The sequence below is a fragment of the Stegodyphus dumicola genome, chromosome 5, assembly GCF_044657685.1.
Source record: "Stegodyphus dumicola isolate Sdum_Otavi_A_Nest chromosome 5, ASM4465768v1".
Lineage (NCBI taxonomy): Eukaryota > Metazoa > Arthropoda > Arachnida > Araneae > Eresidae > Stegodyphus > Stegodyphus dumicola.
This window is the reverse complement of record NC_140772.1, coordinates 199,304,895-199,324,211: the sequence shown is the minus strand read 5'-3', so window position 1 is coordinate 199,324,211 and position 19,317 is coordinate 199,304,895. Positions and strand designations below refer to the sequence as shown.

At 32.8% G+C, this 19,317-nt stretch overlaps 1 protein-coding gene across 1 annotated transcript in view; it reads right to left on the bottom strand.

The window, feature by feature from the left end:
• Positions 1-1,311: 1,311 nt before the first annotated feature.
• Positions 1,312-19,317, bottom strand: part of LOC118194828 (uncharacterized) — a 41,846-nt gene continuing 23,840 nt past the window's right edge. Inside the window, exons 3-6 of the mRNA XM_035366062.2 lie at positions 14,120-16,264; positions 11,181-11,312; positions 9,088-9,173; positions 1,312-1,784 (exon numbers count right to left, since the gene is read on the bottom strand). Of these exons, the coding sequence (XP_035221953.2) occupies positions 1,758-1,784; positions 9,088-9,173; positions 11,181-11,312; positions 14,120-16,264 (2,390 nt within the window). The 3' untranslated portion in view covers positions 1,312-1,757. The remainder of the gene's footprint in view (positions 1,785-9,087; positions 9,174-11,180; positions 11,313-14,119; positions 16,265-19,317) is intronic.

Sequence of the window (19,317 nt, the reverse complement as noted above, 5' to 3'; positions counted from 1 at the left end):
GTTATATTTTCTTAAAATATTTCGAACATTCCTTTTATCATCAGACTTGTTAAATATTTGTTGGGCTTCCGAAGTCAATTTTATTGCACTGGTTTTAGGATTATAGATAACATTCCACCTATCTTCGTTTTCAGAAAAACGCCATGGACTCTTTTTTTCATTCCTTGTTATCAAATTTGTTTTACGCTATTTTAAAATAATATAGGTTCACTTGTTTATCTCTCACACTTCCCACAATTCTAATAAAAAAGTTGAAGTTTTCTCACATCAAACAAAATTGCAGAATGCCTTCAAACTAGTAAAATAGCTCCTCAACCTTAATCTTTTCCAGGTTTAAAATCATTCTTTCATATCTTTGACAAGAAAAACTGCCAAAATTGCCCCTTTATATTGTTGGTTACCACTGTGCCTCGACAACTTTTTACCTCTTAATTTCGAATTTAAAATTAAGATATTTAAAACAACTCATTCATTTATTAATTTTGTTTAATGTTTTTCATCATAATATAATTACCGCGAGATTTAGGCTCAGTTAATAATAAAATGTACTTAATTTTTGAATAATAGCTGAATTTTTATCACTGAATGCACGGAAGTTTCCTATGCTACAATACTTTTTTAAGTTACTTTAAATTTCGACTAATTTTCCAGAATGTCTTAGCATTCAAAAAATAATAGCAAGATAATTTAATATATTTCTAATACCTTTTGGAAGCTTTAAGGGTCTCGGGAATACCGAAAAGACAATAACATTTGTGTTGGTTAAAAACTAAAAAATAAATCTCTAACGAGTTCTAATTTTTGTTTTGTTTTAAATAGCAATATATATGTTAAATATATCTGAAATACATTTTGTAATGTTAATAAACTTGGGGACATCAGAAAAATCGAAGGAAAAGTGTCTAAATAATTCAAGTAATAAATTTTCTCAAATTTCTAGGATTTAATTCTTTTAAAATAACTATATATACATTGTTACATTATTATATCTTTTATGTAAGCTATATTACATTATTACACACATTAATTACAATACATTAGCTATATATATATCGAATACCTTTTAAAATGAAAATTAACTTCGATAATATCAGGAGCGCTGAATACGAAAACCAGCTGCGTTTGTTAAGTAAAAAGTTCAAAAATAAATCTCCTACATTTTGTAGAATTTTTTTGTTTCTGGAATAGCAATATATACTTTCTTAATTTAGAAGTCAAAGAACAAAAATCAGCGTTATATTTGCAAATTTTCCAGGTTCAACGCCGATATTTGTTGTTTGACTTCTAAATTAATCGTTGTTCAGCGTGTTATTTTAACCTAAATATGTTTTCCTGTTCAAGGGAAAATCATTTTCATGAAGTACATTTATAAGATTGTCATTTCTTAAAATGATTTGTAACTTCTTTCATTCTAACTTACGATTCTACATTCTTAGCTATATATATGTGAATGAAAACTGTATAAAAAAATACGGGTTTCATTCGTAGTTTTTGAATCAGGCTACTGATAAGCAATAAGAAGTGCATAATATTCTATTGAAAACACTCTTAAAGCAATTATTTTAGTGAAATTTATTTTTTAAACTACAACGAACAAACCAATATTATCACTGTAAACATCTAAAATTATGAAGTAGTTTGGAATATAGTAACAAAAGCAATATGCAGACACCGGGATCTTTTAATCATAATCATAGTGGTCCAAATTTAGACTATGATTCAAAATGCTCATAGGATGCTTCTTCCAAATGTTCCAGTTACTTCACTCCTGGAGAGCACCTGATCTGTTAAAAAAAATTTAGAATATTTGCACTAAAATGGTATGACACTAGAGACTATTAAAATAATCATATGTATAAAAATAAATCCGATGTATTTCTGTCTTCAAGAATCAATATTAAATACCATTTTATGGAAAATGTATATGAATGATGCATAATGTTTTAGTAGATGAATATAAAGAATTCACTTGTTGGAGCGTGGATTATTATCAAAATGAAGTAATCACAATGATACCACAAGCTAATCCTCCTACATATTTCATAAAGGCGATACTGCTGAATTCATTGAAAATGTTTACCAAAATAAAATCTACATAAATCAGCACAGTTTCATATTTCCCAAACTCGAATAATGTTAAAGGAAGAAATTATATTTAGGTATATAAATTTTATTACTATTAACTGAAAAATTTACTATTTAACAAATACAATAGAAAATAGACTTGATCCTGCTGCAGAAACGCAAACGCGAAGAATGGGAGCTATTCATCGATTCATTTAAAACAATTTTATCTCATAACGGAACTGTGTGTCCATTCGAAACTCTTGTTTATACTACATACATGAAAGTATCGTACAAAAATATTAAAATTTTACTTAGCAGTACATATTTCGAGGCAAACTGCACGGTATTCGAAAATATCCTGGACAAACTATAATATCCTAGACACCAAATACATTGCTGCTTTTCATGTGATAAACATGGTATGGACAAAAAGAGCATTATTTTTATACATTACTTTTCGCAGCCGAATAGATTTTTGTCCGTGTTTTTGATCTTGTAACCTTCTTTAAAAAACACAACGAATGTGCAATACTGACAGTATATTAGTAATATAAAAACACACGAATAGATATTACAGCAAGTGATACATAAGTGGCACAATAATGTGTAATATGATACTGAAAATGCAGTAAACACTGACAATATAATCATTTTAAACAAGGGTCATAAATAGAGTATGTAGTTCCAAAGAACTGCAAAGCTCTAGGAAGGGTTACACATTCTGCTGAATTATAGTTCGTATTTAAATCAAAAATCAAATTAATGCACATCCCTTCAAAAGAAAAATCTGATAAATATCTGATCCCAAGAAGCAAAATCATATCAGTATTATCCGATGCCCTAAGTACAGATTCGTAGCAAAGCCTCAAATCTCAATTTTTTTACGGGGGGGGGGGGTTGTACTCTGTCGACCTGAGAGAAAAAAGATCATTTTTGCCCTTTGGACTAAAAAGAGAAGGCAAAAAAGAAGCAAGGAAAAATTAACAAAATTAATATTTTATCCAGCAAAAATTTATATTGCTTAACATGTAGAGATGTAGGTAAAAGTGGGTAGGACACCACAATTTTAATCGTTGGTCGTACAGGTAATACCACCGCATCAAGTGTCCAGTTCCGCGTCAACTTTCAGGAAACGCCGAGGGTCTTCCACACTTCTTCCATTTCCCTCAACCTCTGGAAATTCTGGAGAGGATTTTCGTTTCGACGTGTATTTTGAGTGCCCTCTTACCGCAGAGACAGTATACCCTTAAGCACTTTATTCAGCCCTGTTTAAAGGGACATTCAAAAAGTTAAAAAGTTAACTTTTGGAACCCATGAATTTTTTTGTTTCCTTGCAGCGTTGAGAATCGAGCTAAGGGTGGGATGTTTTGGAAAATATTCGCTGCAGATTTGGTCAGATGTTTGCAGAAAAAGCCAGGCATAGATTATAAAGTATCATAAACAAACAGGAATTACAGATAAAATCGCATAGACGTAATACATTCTTATCAGATAAAAGCAACCAGCAGGTAGCACTGAGATTTCATTATAAAAAAACCGTTTAAACAAAATATATAGTGATGATTAATGCATATGTAAAAATACGTACGAATAGGACAATGCACAATTATAAGTACTGAATGAAAGATAACATGGCATAAAACAGAGAAAGAAAGTGTCGTGGTATGTATAATACAAATGATATATCAATGTAATTACAGGATAGTACATAATTCATAGCTTAACAACTGCAATGCTTAAGTATACTCCTGTGTAAAAATAAACGAATTGGCAAATTATGTCAATTTTTTCGAAAATTATTGAATCAAAGGTACTAATTATGCAAGTATTCAGAGTTGAATACACAAGTATATACGTAGCTACGGAGCTGCGATTTTGTAGAGGATATAAGCGCACGGGTGAGGGGTTTCAGATATTTGAGTGCTCGTAGTCTTTCAAGTAATTCCATCTTGTTTTTCGCATGAGTTGGGTAAACTTTATAAGGTATCAGGTAAAATAAGTAGTCACGGACGTATGGATTGCGGAATAAGATGGAGAGTTGTCGGTAGATTGTATGCAGGCTAATTACCGGCGCAGATGACTACAGAGCTGAATGTAACACCCGGTGTCGTCTGCAGTTTTTTGGAAACAGTTTTAAGACACTAGATCCATATCAAGAAGACTTATATTAGATATATTAGACAAGGTCGACCAAAATCCACAACGACGGAAAAGGATCATAATTTGGCATTTTCAGCGTTGCGCCACAGAATTGCTACAGCTCCACAGCTCTTACGTGAGCTGTATGCTACCACTGGAACCGAATCTTACGGTCTATAGTTACCCAAAGGCTTCATGGGAAAAAGTTATATGCCAGAACAGCCGCTGTTTGCGTCTTGCTCATTGCAGCACAAAAGAGAGCGCGTGTAGTGCTTTTGACCGTATCCAAGTAAAATGCCTCGGACGACCATCCAACAAGATCACATACAACTGAGCGAGTTCCAGAAAGAAATCATCATCGCCTGCCGGAAAGCGGACAATCATATATTGCCAAATTGCCTGAAATTAGGTTCGGAGCAATGAAACATACAGATGATGTTTCCAGCATTGAATATGCATTGAATATGCCATCTATATGAGGAAGGAGAGCAGCTTAAAAGCCGCGGAGGACGATTTCATTTACGGATCAAGCCACAGTGCGCACTGTTACAATCCCAGCGACGGCTGCATTCCCTACTCTTAAGCGGAACCTACAAACATTTCTACTAATTTTTGTGTCTCGAAGAACCACTGGACGAAGACTGACTGCTTTGTCATCGCCCTTTACGACATCTACCATTAGCCCCGGCTTTTCTGTTAAAAAGTTTGCTGTGATATCGTCTGTGTGCCGGAAGTAATGCAGGGGAGTGGAATCATATTGCCTTTAGAGATGAAGTCAGGTTTTTGCTTGGCCCGAACGATCCATGTGTAGAGTGGTCAGGCCAATGTTGTTCACCCCATGCGACTATGGAGCATCCATCAAGTTTGGCTTTACCGTGTAGTGTGCTACTGCATATGATACTTGGTCTTTAATCATTTTGCTCTCTATCCTGGCGTTCATCGTTACATCGACGATAACCTACTGTTTATAACACCCATGATCTCCCGCCCACCGGAAGCTATTTTTCAACATGATAACCACCTCAGCATTGCACCCCTCCCATGGCAAAACATATCTGACCCAGTTGCACAATTGCACCGAATATGTAGAACATCCCTTAGAAGAACAATAGACATTTATGTGTATCTATGCCAGATTGCATTTCTGCATGAATAGACGCCCGAGGTCACCCTACGCCATATAAATCTGTAAGGTTCTAGACCGTTATTGCTTCAATAAATATTACCTGCTTCTCCAATTATTATCATGTTTTCCTCATTTGTCTTTCCCTTGTCTTTACTTAGTTTTGTCGTTATCAACCGCTTTCTTCTAGGTGTATGGATTTCTTGCTGCAGAGTGTATTTTGATGTGTGACGTATTGGACCATCTCATAAATAACGCAGTTTTCTGATTGAACTAAAAGTCAGAGCAGCATCGGATAAACTACCTCTGTTAACTTGCTATGAAAGCAGGTAGTAATTTAACAACCTGCTTTCATTGTGAGCCCTTATTCTAGTACACGTTTTGAAGAATGCGGTTCGATTTTAACACGCATTTTTTAAAGCTAAATGGAAATGACAAAAGAGCTCTTTCGGCATGTCTTGCTTTACGTGTTCAGGAATATTAATGCAGTATGTAAGAATAGGGCAATGAGCATAAACCAGTGTCTACTGTGGTTCCAAAAATTCCGATTAGGAAAATAAAGCCTAGATGACAAGCCCGTTTCTAGAAAATCTGCAGTACTAGTAGAGGACGTCCTGAAAATCTAGACAAAACAAAATCCCAACGAAACTAGTGAGAATTAGCACAGGATGACAGAGACTATATTTTAAGTTAAGAACTTTGTTTAACTTAATTTTGAAAGCTAAAAGTATAAATAAACCATATTATTTAGAGGATGACACAATGTAAGTGCATCTTTGAATTGTAGTTAAATCCGTAAATTTTTCTGACTAAAAAGTTTTAAACAGCACCGAAGGTTTTCTGTTGGGCTTAGGCAATTATGAGCCATGAATTTTTTTAAAAGGCCTTTCACTTTATTTTACGAAAATAACATATTGAATTCTTTTTCAATGTTTTACGTTTCACAAAAGCAAAAAAATGCAAATAGTTGTACATACAAGAAAATATTTAAAAGTTTAAACAGAATAAGGACAAATATCACTAAAATTACATAAAATATAAATTTGCAGCACAATTTTCACCACAAGCTCCCACACACTACAAAGAGTTTGCACACACTTTTATAATGATTTTGCAAAGATTTATATATAAACATCAAAGTTTATATATAAACATCACATTACATCTTGATTTCCAAGATAAAAGTCCTTTTCTTAAAACATCAAGGTGGATTTTATTCCACTCCTCCTTCCCAATCTTCTAGAGTCCATCCATTGTTTTAGGATGCCGCTTATAAAAAGCTTGTTTTAAAAGACCAAATGCAGAATAATCTATAGGAGACACATCAGGGGACCTGGACGAAATGCATCCCACCCAGGAAAATGCATCCCACCTAGGAATTTTGTTGGAATAAATAAACAAGCAAACAAAAAGAACAAGGGGGTCGCAAATTATTGATAAATTCAACAAAGGGTTAACACAAGCCCTCTAAAACTCATTTGCCATTTTGCTTTTCTCAGACTGTTGCCGGTCATTCTAACAATGCAACATCCTTTCACTGAAACCAATTTTTACGTTAGAAACATGTCAAGGCGCAGAGTCCTGCTGAAATATACTCCCACTATCATGGAAGTCTATCACTATTATGATAAGTCTTACCATCATGGAAGAGGTCATATACTGATACTAATAATTTTGTCTGTAATATATCGCCTGATATATTTCCTTCTGTTTTTCCGCTGTTCAAACAAATTCTTTTCACATCTTTATATGTAATTCACTTTCACATCATAGCATTAACTGGATGTTTCATAGTGAGCGTTGTGCACCCAGGCAGGCTGACGGCAAACCAATTAATGGTTAGTGATGCTGACTGTCAAACCGATGGAGCGGGTTCGAATCCCGGAGAAGGAATGGACATAAGTAAGCATACAGTATCTTTGCGGCAATGGGGTACTCAAAATACACAGTGAGTCAAAGTCTTCTCGAGAGTTTGATGGTAGGGGAAGAGAGGTAGAAGACGCTGGGACTGCTCTGTGGAGTGTTCTCCCTCAAAACTGAAGCAGAAACTTAACTGTTAGCTAGGTTAAACAATACTTCAGTCACTTCTGGTACTATAGAGGTGCTGGCCTGGCTTCTACTTGTACCTGCGTACCCAGATAGTAAAAATATTCTCCAACCTTCTTCTAGAATATTTCATGATATCACTGTCAAGAATATTTTTGTTTTGTGAATTGAAATGGAGCTGTTCCATTGCTCCTCTGATCAACTAATACAGAATTTAGCCCATTCTGTTTTTATCTGAGAGATAAAAATCTCCGCTTCCTTACAATTTTGGCATTTGATCCAAACTTTTGAAACCTGTGGCAAGCAGACATGCTCTCATGCATATACCACATTTAATATACTATTATAATTGCCACAGATGATTTCTATCTCATGCTCAGATACAGTATTTTAACTCTTCTATCGCAAGGGTGCTGTTATTTACCTTTTCCTGTATTTACCACTTCGATTTTCAATTGGCTGAGTTTGTCGGTAATTATCTAACAATTCAGAAATTCCTTCTTTGGTTACATTTCTGCCTACTTCTCTCATAATTTCATAAGCGTTGCCTTTACCCTAAACAAGTTTTATATAATACAGCATGGGAAAAATAAGGGAAAAAAATTAAAAACGGTAGTATAAAAATTATAGTCAATCAAACAACTAAAAATGTTTTACTATTAATTCTGCTATTTAAAAATGTGTACTTGCTCTTATGCAGTACTAGATCCATTTTGTGGAATCCCAATATTTGGTTGGCTCTCAGAACAATCACGATTATGCTCGGTTTTTAAATAAAAGAGTTCTGTTTTTTTTTTTTTTTTTTTTTTTTTTTTTTTGCATTTATTTAGTTATATCTGTTTATGAAATGTATGTAGGTATTCACAACGGCAAACTTCACTACATTTTGTATAAAATTATCTTCCTAGTAATATATAACTTCACAGGGTTAGATTATTTGAATATAAAAAAGCACGCAAGGGCTTTCTGCCCGAAAGATGTCATCGTGAAGGCTTTTCTAAGGGAAATTGCCTCGCATTCAAATTATACATGCGAAAAATCGCGAAAACCAACCATGCAGCGAGACCATTTACCTGGGTTAAAACCTGTCTCTTGCCGCTCAACCGGTATAGTGGTTAGCGTCTCTGATTGCCGTGCCAAAGCGCCTGGGTTCGAATCCGGGAGAAGGCATAGGTGTTTGTAAATGTATAGTGTCGGTGCGGCGTGCGTCACAAATATGCGGTCGAGCCGAAAGTCTTCTCATGTGAAGCGGGAAAGGAGTGGGAGGCCCTCGGACCCGTCCCCGCGAGGGCTCTCCATCAAAATTGGGAGCGGAAGTGAGCTAAATCGCACTGTCACCTGAATGATGCTCAAAGCTGTTGCCAAAGGCAGGCGTAATCTAGCGCTCTTTGCCACGAAGTATTTCTGGGCTTGGGCTGACTACGTCAGACAAGTGAGCAAATGCAACAACAGAACCTGGCTCAAAATACCAGTATTCAGTGTTCTTAACCACTCGATCACTGATTGAACTATAACTTCATAGGATCTTTTTTCAAAGCAATGGAGTCATGTACAATTAAACCTCAAAAATCTACATTTTCCAAAGGTTCTCCACCATTTGGCCACTTCTACATCTTTCAAATACAAAAACTAATAAAAGCATAGAATAAAAAGAAAATATATTCTTAACGGGAAACTCTACTTTCACTAACAGAAGCTATTAATGATCTTACGTCTGCATAATCTTGTATTTCGTTTGGTATCATTTCTAGCATTGCCTCTTCGGCCACTTTTACCAGATATAGTCCAAAGTCGAATTCTATAGAGAAAAGAACAAATTAAATATGAATCAGTATGTTATTTTAGTTATCCGTATCAACAATCTATTAAATAGAGAAAATTATTATCAAGATTAAAACATTAGGTGGTAAGAACTAAGTTATATAATGCAAATAAGGTTATTTTCTTTAGACTAATTAATGTTTCAGCCAAAATTATAAGAGGAATCATAGTGTTTAAATATCAGTGTTTTAGTATGATTTAAATGTCTTTTTACGTTTTTTTTTTTTTTTTTTTTTTTCCAATTTTCACTTTTTTTAACAGTGAGGGAACAAAAGCTACGTAATGGAGTGCATAACTTATATTAAGTAAACATTAGTTGAACACAAGTTAGATGAAATATAATCTAAATTAATGAAGTTATATCCCTGAAATATGTATGTAAGTGTTTCTGGTGTACTCCACTAGGAAAAAATTTAAAAAAAAATAATAAAAATAAATAAAAAGGTTTCAGAGTTCGGACCCTCTGGCCAAAATTCTGTCACCGGTGTTGACAATTGATCTCATTTGCTTGATGTATCATTTAGTGCATTAGTCACGAGATAAGTTACGTAACTGCTACCATAAGTGCTTAGGGTCATTGATCTTGACCTAGCAGGTAATGTTTGGGTCCAACGTTGCAAGAGAAAACCCAAACAGAACAAAGATGGCTCTCCAAGATGTCTGTGCTTTTCTAGGAAATTTCTTGTATTGCAGATTTCCTGCAGTCCTCAATGTATTGTTCAAAAAACTATATGTTTCCATGTTGGAGGCTGTCTTCCATATATTAAGTTTTAATAGTTGATTAGGTTAGGTTGAAATATACTAGACACGTAATGTTTAACCATAAGTAATACGGGTGTCAGGGCTGGCGCTAGACCATTTGTCGCCCGGTGCATACTCTGCAACTGCAAAATTCTGCCGCCCGGTTCCTTCCTAATTTCTAAAAATTTTGCAGCCCCTATATTCTACCATTCGGTGCGGCCGTACCGGTTGCACACACTGTGGCGTCGGCCATGGTGGGTATAGCACAAATGCACGAACTACAGGTTGATCCAAAACGAATACAGCGATTGCAAAAGGCTATAAATCCTTTTAATTGAAAGCAATTTATGGATAAGAACAACTCAGGATGTAAAAGGAAGTTCAAAATTTTGTTTGCATACTTTATAAATGTTTTACGTGACTTTCCTTGGTAACATGGACAAACGTCTAAGCGGTAGTTTCTTTCACTCCATAAAATCTGGAGTCAGCAACGTAAGGGCATCAAAAATGCGTATTTTGAGTTCTGAAATTGTTTTCGGCAGAGGAAGCACATACACAAGGTCTTTCACAAAACCACATAGAAATAAACGGAGATCTTTCACGTAACCCTATAGAAAGAAATTGAGGTCTTTCGCATAACCCCATAGAAAGAAATCATAAGGGTGTATGTGCTCCCTTTACTGAAAACAATTCCAGAACTGAAAATGAGCATTTCTAATGCGCTTGCGTTAGTGATTTTGGATATATTTCAGAATGTAGGGCGTGATATGGATCACCGTTTAGATGTTGTCCGAGTTACAAATATAAGTTACATAGAACATTTATAAAGTATGGCAAATAAAATTTTGAACTTCCTTTTACATTCTGAGTTATTCTTATCGATAAATTCTTTTCAATTAAATAACTATAGCCGTTTGTTAGGGCTATATTCATTTTGAATCAACCTGTATTTAGACCACAACACACCGCTGAGTGACCTACCGAGTACTTTAAAAAATGCTTTGGATTGCTCAGAAAATACGAGTATTATTAATTTTAATTAATATATATATGTATGTATATTTTATAATTATATTTTATATTCTTATACATAGTAATCTCTTCCAGAGTTTGTCGCCTTGAGAGATTCCACTGTATTTTTCAAGATATAATGTTGCTATTTTATATAGTTCTCAACCTCACACCTTGTGCTGTTTAAAACATTTTTATCCAAAACATGTGTTTTAAAATTTTAAAAACATACCACTGAGTAAAATATTGTGTTCTTCTTTATTATTGCGAGTAATTACTTTGAATTTCTTTTTCATCCTGAGAATCCAGTTCGTTATCCGATGAAGAGTTTTCATAACTTTTTTTCGGTTTCTCTTACCAGTAGCTGAAAAAAGGAAAATATGATGATAGCCAAGTCATCTTAAATTACTTAACGCAAATTAATTATGAAATGCAAAAGATTTTTGTAGACTAACGTTTTTATAAGAAATAACATCAACCTGAAAAAAGACTTTGTGAGCCATCTCAAGAAATAATATTTAATATGAAAATTGCTTACTGAGGCAAATGTTCCTACACATTTAAAATCAATCACCTACTATTTTACTTTAAGTAGATTAGAAACTACTAGTGATTAAATATTCTATCAGTTGCGACATCTTTCAATACATCAAATCCTTCTTACTCTTTAGCATCAATAACTGATTTCGATTCACCTCATTTGCTACATAAAACTTTCGTTTATATTTTAATCAAAAACATTCTTACTTCTCTTATGTATTACGTTTGGGAACAGCTTCAGTATAGCCTACCTTCAAAGTTTGGCAGTTTTTTTTTTTTTTTTTTTTTTTTTTTTTTTTTTCGACAAAGCGCATGAAATACGCTGTTTTGGAAAATGGTTACCATCGAGATTTTCGACGAAACTCCGTGTTTCAAAAGTAAATGTGGCGGCCATCTTGATTTCACCAGAAATCGTAGATAGTAGAAATAAATTTACGACTATTATACACGATTTTAAGAGAAAAAAATATTAAGGAATAATTAATGAAAATGATAAAGGTTAAAAGGATGTAATTTTAAAAACAATGCCTGAAACTTGACTTTCCCAAATGTAAGATACCTTTGCATGGTATCTTACAGTTTTCACAAGAAAGTTTATCCTTCAAGAATCCACAATCCATCAAAAATCCTCTAAAAAGTTCATACTCTCTTGTTAATTCATACATAAAATATCTGTTTGGAATGTCTGGCTTTTAGGCTTGTTTGAAAACTCCCACCTTAAATTTTCCTTTAAAATCTCCTGATACTTAATTACATCACTAATAGCAGGTTTAGAGCAATCTATAACTAAATGCAAAAATTTTATCTCCAAAACAGTATTCTCCGCAATATCTGAACCTTAAACAATCGCCGAAAATAATGTTACAAGTTTTGTATTTAAATAGTTAATTTTAGTAGAATTCTAATCAAAAATGTTGTATTTCCACGTGCAATGCAATGCGAGACAAATTTTAAGAGAAAGCTATGCCGGAAAAGTAAGAATACAGGAGCACGTGCATTTAACTTATTATTGCTCTTATGAGTAAATGAAGTATATGGTCTCGGTAATTTGTATTGAAATTAAATAAATGCAATTGACCACTATGTTAGCTGTAACTATAATTCCACCCTCTTTAGAAATTATAAATTTACAGTTATTTACATTGCGTTTCCCGAATAGTATGGGTTACCACATGCTTGTAAACCGGTGTGGGTTGCTACATCATATCATTTGTCGTCATTCTTGGCGATATTTTTGGTTAAAATTCTGGGTGGGCCCTACTAAAGCTGTTCCTACGTTTGTAAGGTATTTTCTCCCTCTTTATCGCGTTCCTTCATGATGCAGTTGGAAGTTCGTCCGGTTCGGGAGGTCCGGAGTTAGAATCCCGGTCAGGTCATTTTTAATGTTTCTGCTTCGGCAAATCTGATGGCTGTACATGTATACTCACGTTCATTCAGAAATTATTCATACTTAAAAACATGTATGAAGACAGATCCTCGACCAAGATGCTTGTCATGTTCTATTCATAGCGCATTCGTTACACCGAAAGTTAAAATAATAAGATGTAATCTTGGCTATTGTTATCAGCAGCATGTACCTAGAACTAGAATGCTAGAGTACTTTTACTGTTCCAAACACAAGATATAAAAGAATCTGATCATTTTTAAACACTTTGAAATACCATGCCAGTTTTCAGTTAGTTGCTCAAGATACAGTTAATATTTGTTTTCCAAGGAAATTGGACAAAAGAGCCTTCTGATTTGGCTTCTAATCAAGCCTAGAATATACCCCATTACGCTGTTCTTGAAGTCACGTGAAAACATATCCATAGAAAAAAGATACAAAATCTTGCTTAATTTTTAAAGAAAAGAACTACCGCAGCCACTACAAGAGTTATCGTAGGTGTCCTTGTACTTGAATGAGAGCAGGTGTAGTATTTTAATATACGCCATTCTGTTAATGCCGCATTCATTGAAACAATGGAATACTTTTCAAAGTCTGCGATAGTTAAACTTCGATGAAAGTAATTAAGGGTATATTGCATAAAATTTACTATCGCATAAACTAACACCAAACTCCACCGTTAAATTTGTGCCTAGCTATGTATGTGGAAATTAAGCCACTTGGAAGCAGATGAGTGTAATAGAACGTTCTGGTAATATATTGTCGTCTGACCGAGATATCATTTCCAACAATTAATTGGTCAAAATTATTTCCTGAAATAATCGGATGAGAATGTATCAAAGCAGTAAATGAAAATGGGTACATATAATAACTAAGCATGCATAAAACGAAATTTCTAGTTTTATAATTCTCAAATAAATTTCAAATGACTTTTATCATCATGTGTTAAAAGGCAATACTTTATAGCTACACAAAAAGAATTTGCCATGTTTTGAAAGTAAAATCATAGCACTTTAATCTTTTATAATTATTTATTTATAGTTATTGTTAATGAAATTTAAATAATAAATGCATATGACAGTATTAATGAGGCAATACTGTTACTTTGCTTACAAATTTAAAATAAAGTAAACTTGAGTTTAAATGGGATTAAGCTCATTTAAACTTTGAAAAGAAGTAATATTCATTAAAATACAAGATATTCAATATTGACACACGACCAGAACAAAAATTAAAATAAAACTTACCTTTCTTCCTATGTCTCAAGGTCTCTTTGGGAGGAGGAAATTTTATTTTAATCTTCAGATTCATGTCCTTCTCTTTATCTTCATGTGAAACTTTTGGATCATTAAAATCATTTTCTGCGTCTTTATGTATTTTTTTATCATTCGTCAATTTAGGTATTTGCTCCGAGTTCTCATTTCTCGGCTTTGGTTCATGAAAAACATCTTTTTTCTTAAATGTTTCCAGTTCTACATCTTTTACGCTTGATCTCAATTGTGCACATTTTCCAGGTTCATTAGCTTGCCCTAATGTCAATTCAACTGATTTATTTAAATCATCTGGGCACTGTTTTGAGTCACTTGGCTCAGACGACTTTTCATGCTTATCACAGTTTGAAAATTCCATATCACTATATACTTCTTTCCCAAACTCCAAATATTCTTTATCATGCAGAGAATTATGCTCTAAGGAAGAAGATCCAACTTGCTCTGAGAATGATTTTTCGTTCCAATCGTTATTGAGATATTCAAAATATGAATTCAGATTTTTACGGGATATTTGATCATGTGTGTCGTGTAGATCAGTAAGGAGCTTATACAATTCAGAAGACTTAACTGATTCGTTCACATCACTTACTGCAGTGGAAGATTTTAGCAAGGTATTCGATTTTAAATTACATACATCGGAAATATCTTGCTCGTTAAGAGAAAAACGCGTTGGCTTAAAATAGTCTTTATTAACATTTTTAGTTGATTTTCTAATTCTTTGTGAATCTATAATAGGGGAATTCGCTTCACAATGTAAATATTCGATACAAGTATTTCTTCTTCCACTGCATCTCTGTGCTCTTGTATTATCTCCTACAGACCTTTTAGAACAACTTTTAGAATCTCCATAGTTTGCTTCTATACCATTGACTTGTGCATATGAAATCAAATCAATTTTTGAGATGTGCGATTTATCAAGAATAACACGAGGATTCTGAATTTCCCTTTCTTTCGTATACATTTTGCTTTTCTGCTTCTTTTTTCCTGTAGTTACAAATTCTTTTCCTGTACCTTTTTGATTCGAAACAATTTTTGTAGTAGATGCAAAATTTTTGGATTCAATCTGTTTCGAAAATTTGCGAAAATTTGATGAATAGTGAACTTTTAATCTTGATGTATTTTGGACTGAAATTTGTTGTGTTTTTAACTTCTGTTCAATGTTTTCAGTTCGAAGTTCTTTTCTGTCACGCAGTTGTTTTGAATTGGATTCAAATTTGCTTTTTAGCACTGTACTCTCTGGTTCTTCAATAGATATCCATTCTTGTGTTTCTGTGGATGTATTCTTTTGTTGGCTTTTTTTCGGATTTTTATGCTTCGTCAATGATTTATCTTCTTGTTTCTTTAAAAATGTCATTTCTTCTTTTGAATTTGTCCCATTGTATAGCCCCAATTCTTCGCGAAATTTCGTAATCGTATGATTACTGTATATTGCTGTTGGTGCTAATCCTAATGAACAGAAGAATTTAGTTTTTCCGTCCACTAAAATAGGTGTAAAATGGGTAGAATGCTCTGCTGCTGTTATTAATGATGTCATTTCATAAATATTTTTTGGTTCTTTGAATACTAAATTGTTTTGACCTTTTGAAATTGTTCTTTGAAATTCTGAAATGCTTCTTGTTTGTTCATTTAAAATACTGCTCATATTTTCATGTAAAGAATGGGGATCATTGCTCGAACTTAGTAGTTCTTCAGATTTTATTGTTTCGTTAAAAGATATTTCTTTAGGTGCTAAAGAAAATAAACTCAAAAATTTCGTTTTTTCTTCCAGCAAAATCAGGGGAAATTCCATTGGATGTTGTTCAGCTGTTTCGATTAATTTCTTCAGGTCATAGTTATCTTTTGGTCTATATTTTTTAACTGGAAATGGAAAAAGATATTTGTTTAAATAACAACAATCATTTCTTTCGGTTTGTTGGTCGTTCACAGGAGTGTACGATTCATTTACTGCAAATTTAGAGCCGTTCACATCCCAAATCTTTATATATTCTTCTAAAAATGACATTTCTTTCATATTACAACTCGATCGTAGGGAATATCGAGTTATAGCAATGTCAGAGTTCTTTGTTGTAGAAGAATTTTGATGGAACGAATGGTCCCCATGTTTTAATGATGTTTCCACTTCTGAAAAAGTAATATGTAAATAAAATTAATAATTGATTTATTAAAAACTTTAAATTCGCATGCATGTATTCTTTGCTCAAATTAATATCATTGTCCGCATGCCTGATATGATATTTAAAAATGCACTGGAATTCGAAGACTTAAAAAAATAGCAAAAAAATGAAAATAAAAAGAAATGCTGATTTGGCCAACACAAGACCTCACAACAATTTTGATTGTGAGAAAAAATTCAGTGCTACTGCCGGTTGTCTAATTTTGCCCGAAACCTAAGCACCTTTTCATTTAATTATAGAAATCATACAGTAATCAACTAAGTAATATGCATGTAAAAACGAAGTAATAATTCTATCGTTGATATCATAATAATGAAAAATGATTACAACTGTATTTCTTTATTGCAATGCACTTATATTTTGTAGGATATCTACCGTTAAAAAGTATTTTTCCCTGATTGTTTTGCTATAATTAGCACAGAGCGGCTCTTAGTTCTTCATTTTGCGACCGTTTCAATTTTGTGTTGGATAATTTTCCAAATAAAAGAATGTTGTCACCAGATGTTATCGCTATACATTATTTTTAAAGGAACAATATAGCAAATATTCATAATATAGCGAATACAAAAAATATAAGGCAACACATGACACCGTATTGGGAATTTTAAAGATACGCTACTTTTAATGATTTTATGACTTTACTTTCGAATTTTATGTGATGTAAGTGCAAAGAGATATTTAGTACTATTATATTACGATATTAACACTGGTATTTAATAAACAAAGCTAAAATTACAAATTAGAAAATTAGTTATCTTATTAAGAAAACTGAACAATTATATCATGAACTGAAGACTGAAAGATTGAAAAGAAAATGCATGGCAATATTTAACACTTTATCGTGAATTCTAAAGATTTGCTGCCTCGAAAAATTTTGTGATTATTAAGTCATTGATTTATAAATTCAAAACACTGTACTGTACGAATTATGTACGTAAATTACTGTTCGACCCGAGAATTTATTTTAACCGATGTTATGTTAACAAAGCAAAAACGGATGTGTAGAATTGAGTCCAACAGTAGGCTAATGAATTTTGAAATCAAGAGAGACCATACTAAACTTGTAATATTCTCTATTGTGTGCTTTAAGTTACAGTTGAATGTGAAGAATCTTAAGAATTAGTAAGCGAATAATCTCTTAAGTTCATGAGACAGTAATTAAACTTTTAAAGGGTTAAAAGACCCTTTATTATTCAAATAAGATTTAACAGAGCTCAGTCTTGGAGTTTTACAATAAAGCCGACACTCGGGCTTGAACTTAGGAAACTAAGAATTAAATCTTAACTAAAAAATTAATAAAATCTTAACTAATTAAATCTTAACTTCATTTAATTATAGAAATCATACAGTAATCAACTAAGTAATATGCATGTAAAAACGAAGTAATAATTCTATCGTTGATATCATAATAATGAAAAATGATTACAACTGTATTTCTTTATTGCAATGCACTTATATTTTGTAGGATATCTACCGTTAAAAAGTATTTTTCCCTGATTGTTTTGCTATAATTAGCACAGAGCGGCTCTTAGTTCTTCATTTCTGAAATAATTTTTACATATATTTATCAGATTTTCTGCCATTTTACTAACATTAAAATACTTATTAACATCCATAATAATTTTCGTTCGTTTTATGGACTTTATAACCGAAGCTATCAAGATTCTAACGGAATTGTCCCCTTAATGCTAATTGACTGCGAAGCTATTAAGGGCCTAAAGTACTGCCGAGCGTAATAATAGCTTAAGAGAGAGTAGCCTAAAAAGGCGGACTCGTGCTAGCCAGAATCTCTGGTTCTGTCTGACTAAGACAGTAGAATTTCGCTGTTAAATACAGCTCTTCCTCAATTTGCATCCAAACGTGATTCTAAAACTACGTTCTGGCCGGAAGTGGTAAGCTAAAACTAAGAAGAGATAGGAAAAGAAGTTTAATTCGAAATTTAACTGTTAATAAAATTAATATAATCCTTACAAACCTTAAAATTAAAAAAAGAGTCTGTGGGTGAAATTCAAATTGGATCCCTTTTAGATTTTTTTTCTTTTTTAATTTTAGTCTTATATTTTACTTCTTCCTTTATTTGCTTCTTTGCTTTGTCAAAAGAATGATTATTGCAACAAAAACCATTACAGACTGGCCTTTCTGAAACTTGAAACCTAGGTTATGTGTTTCGAATGTTACTGTTTGCCTCCGGTCGAAATTTGAATATAAGGTAACCAGTCATGTGTGGTAACAAACTGACAGATCTATCTACCAAACTCTTATCATAGTGATTCTATATTTTTTCGTGGAAATATTTGAAGAGTTCCTAGTAAAGTAGTACTACCGGTTTATAATAAAGATATAATATTTGGTTCTCAATCATATATGAGTTTTAAATACCAAATTTTAGAAGCTTTGATTTATATTATAATACATTTTTTTCACTAAAATTAGTTCAAAACTTCAAATAAAGTATACTTTCCTTTTACCAGTTTTACGCCCAAATCTAATATGTTGTTTCGTTGATATAAAAGACTTAAACACTAAAATTAAAAAATTTTGGATTACATTTTAATACATTTTTTCGTTAAAAATTCTTACGGACTTCAAATAAAGTACCGCTTCCGACTGTGCAGTTATACTGAAAATCTAATCAACTCTTTATATGAATGAAAAACGCTTAAATGCGGAAAATGGGAATTTTTTGGAATCTTAATGTAAGTGGTTTTATATGTATAAATCAAGCATTTATATGAGTGAAATTTATTCCGATAATGGAATTTTTCATTTTAATAAAAGTGACCCTAAAGCATCTTTAAAACAATTTAAAATTATTTCTTTTCAGTTGCTGTATTTAATAGGTTTTGGTAACATGAAATAATTTTTACATATATTTATCAGATTTTCTGCCATTTTACTAACATTAAAATACTTATTAACATCCATAATAATTTTCGTTCGTTTTATGGACTTTTATGGACAAATTACCAGGCATTACGAGGGGAGGGTCACTGAAATTTG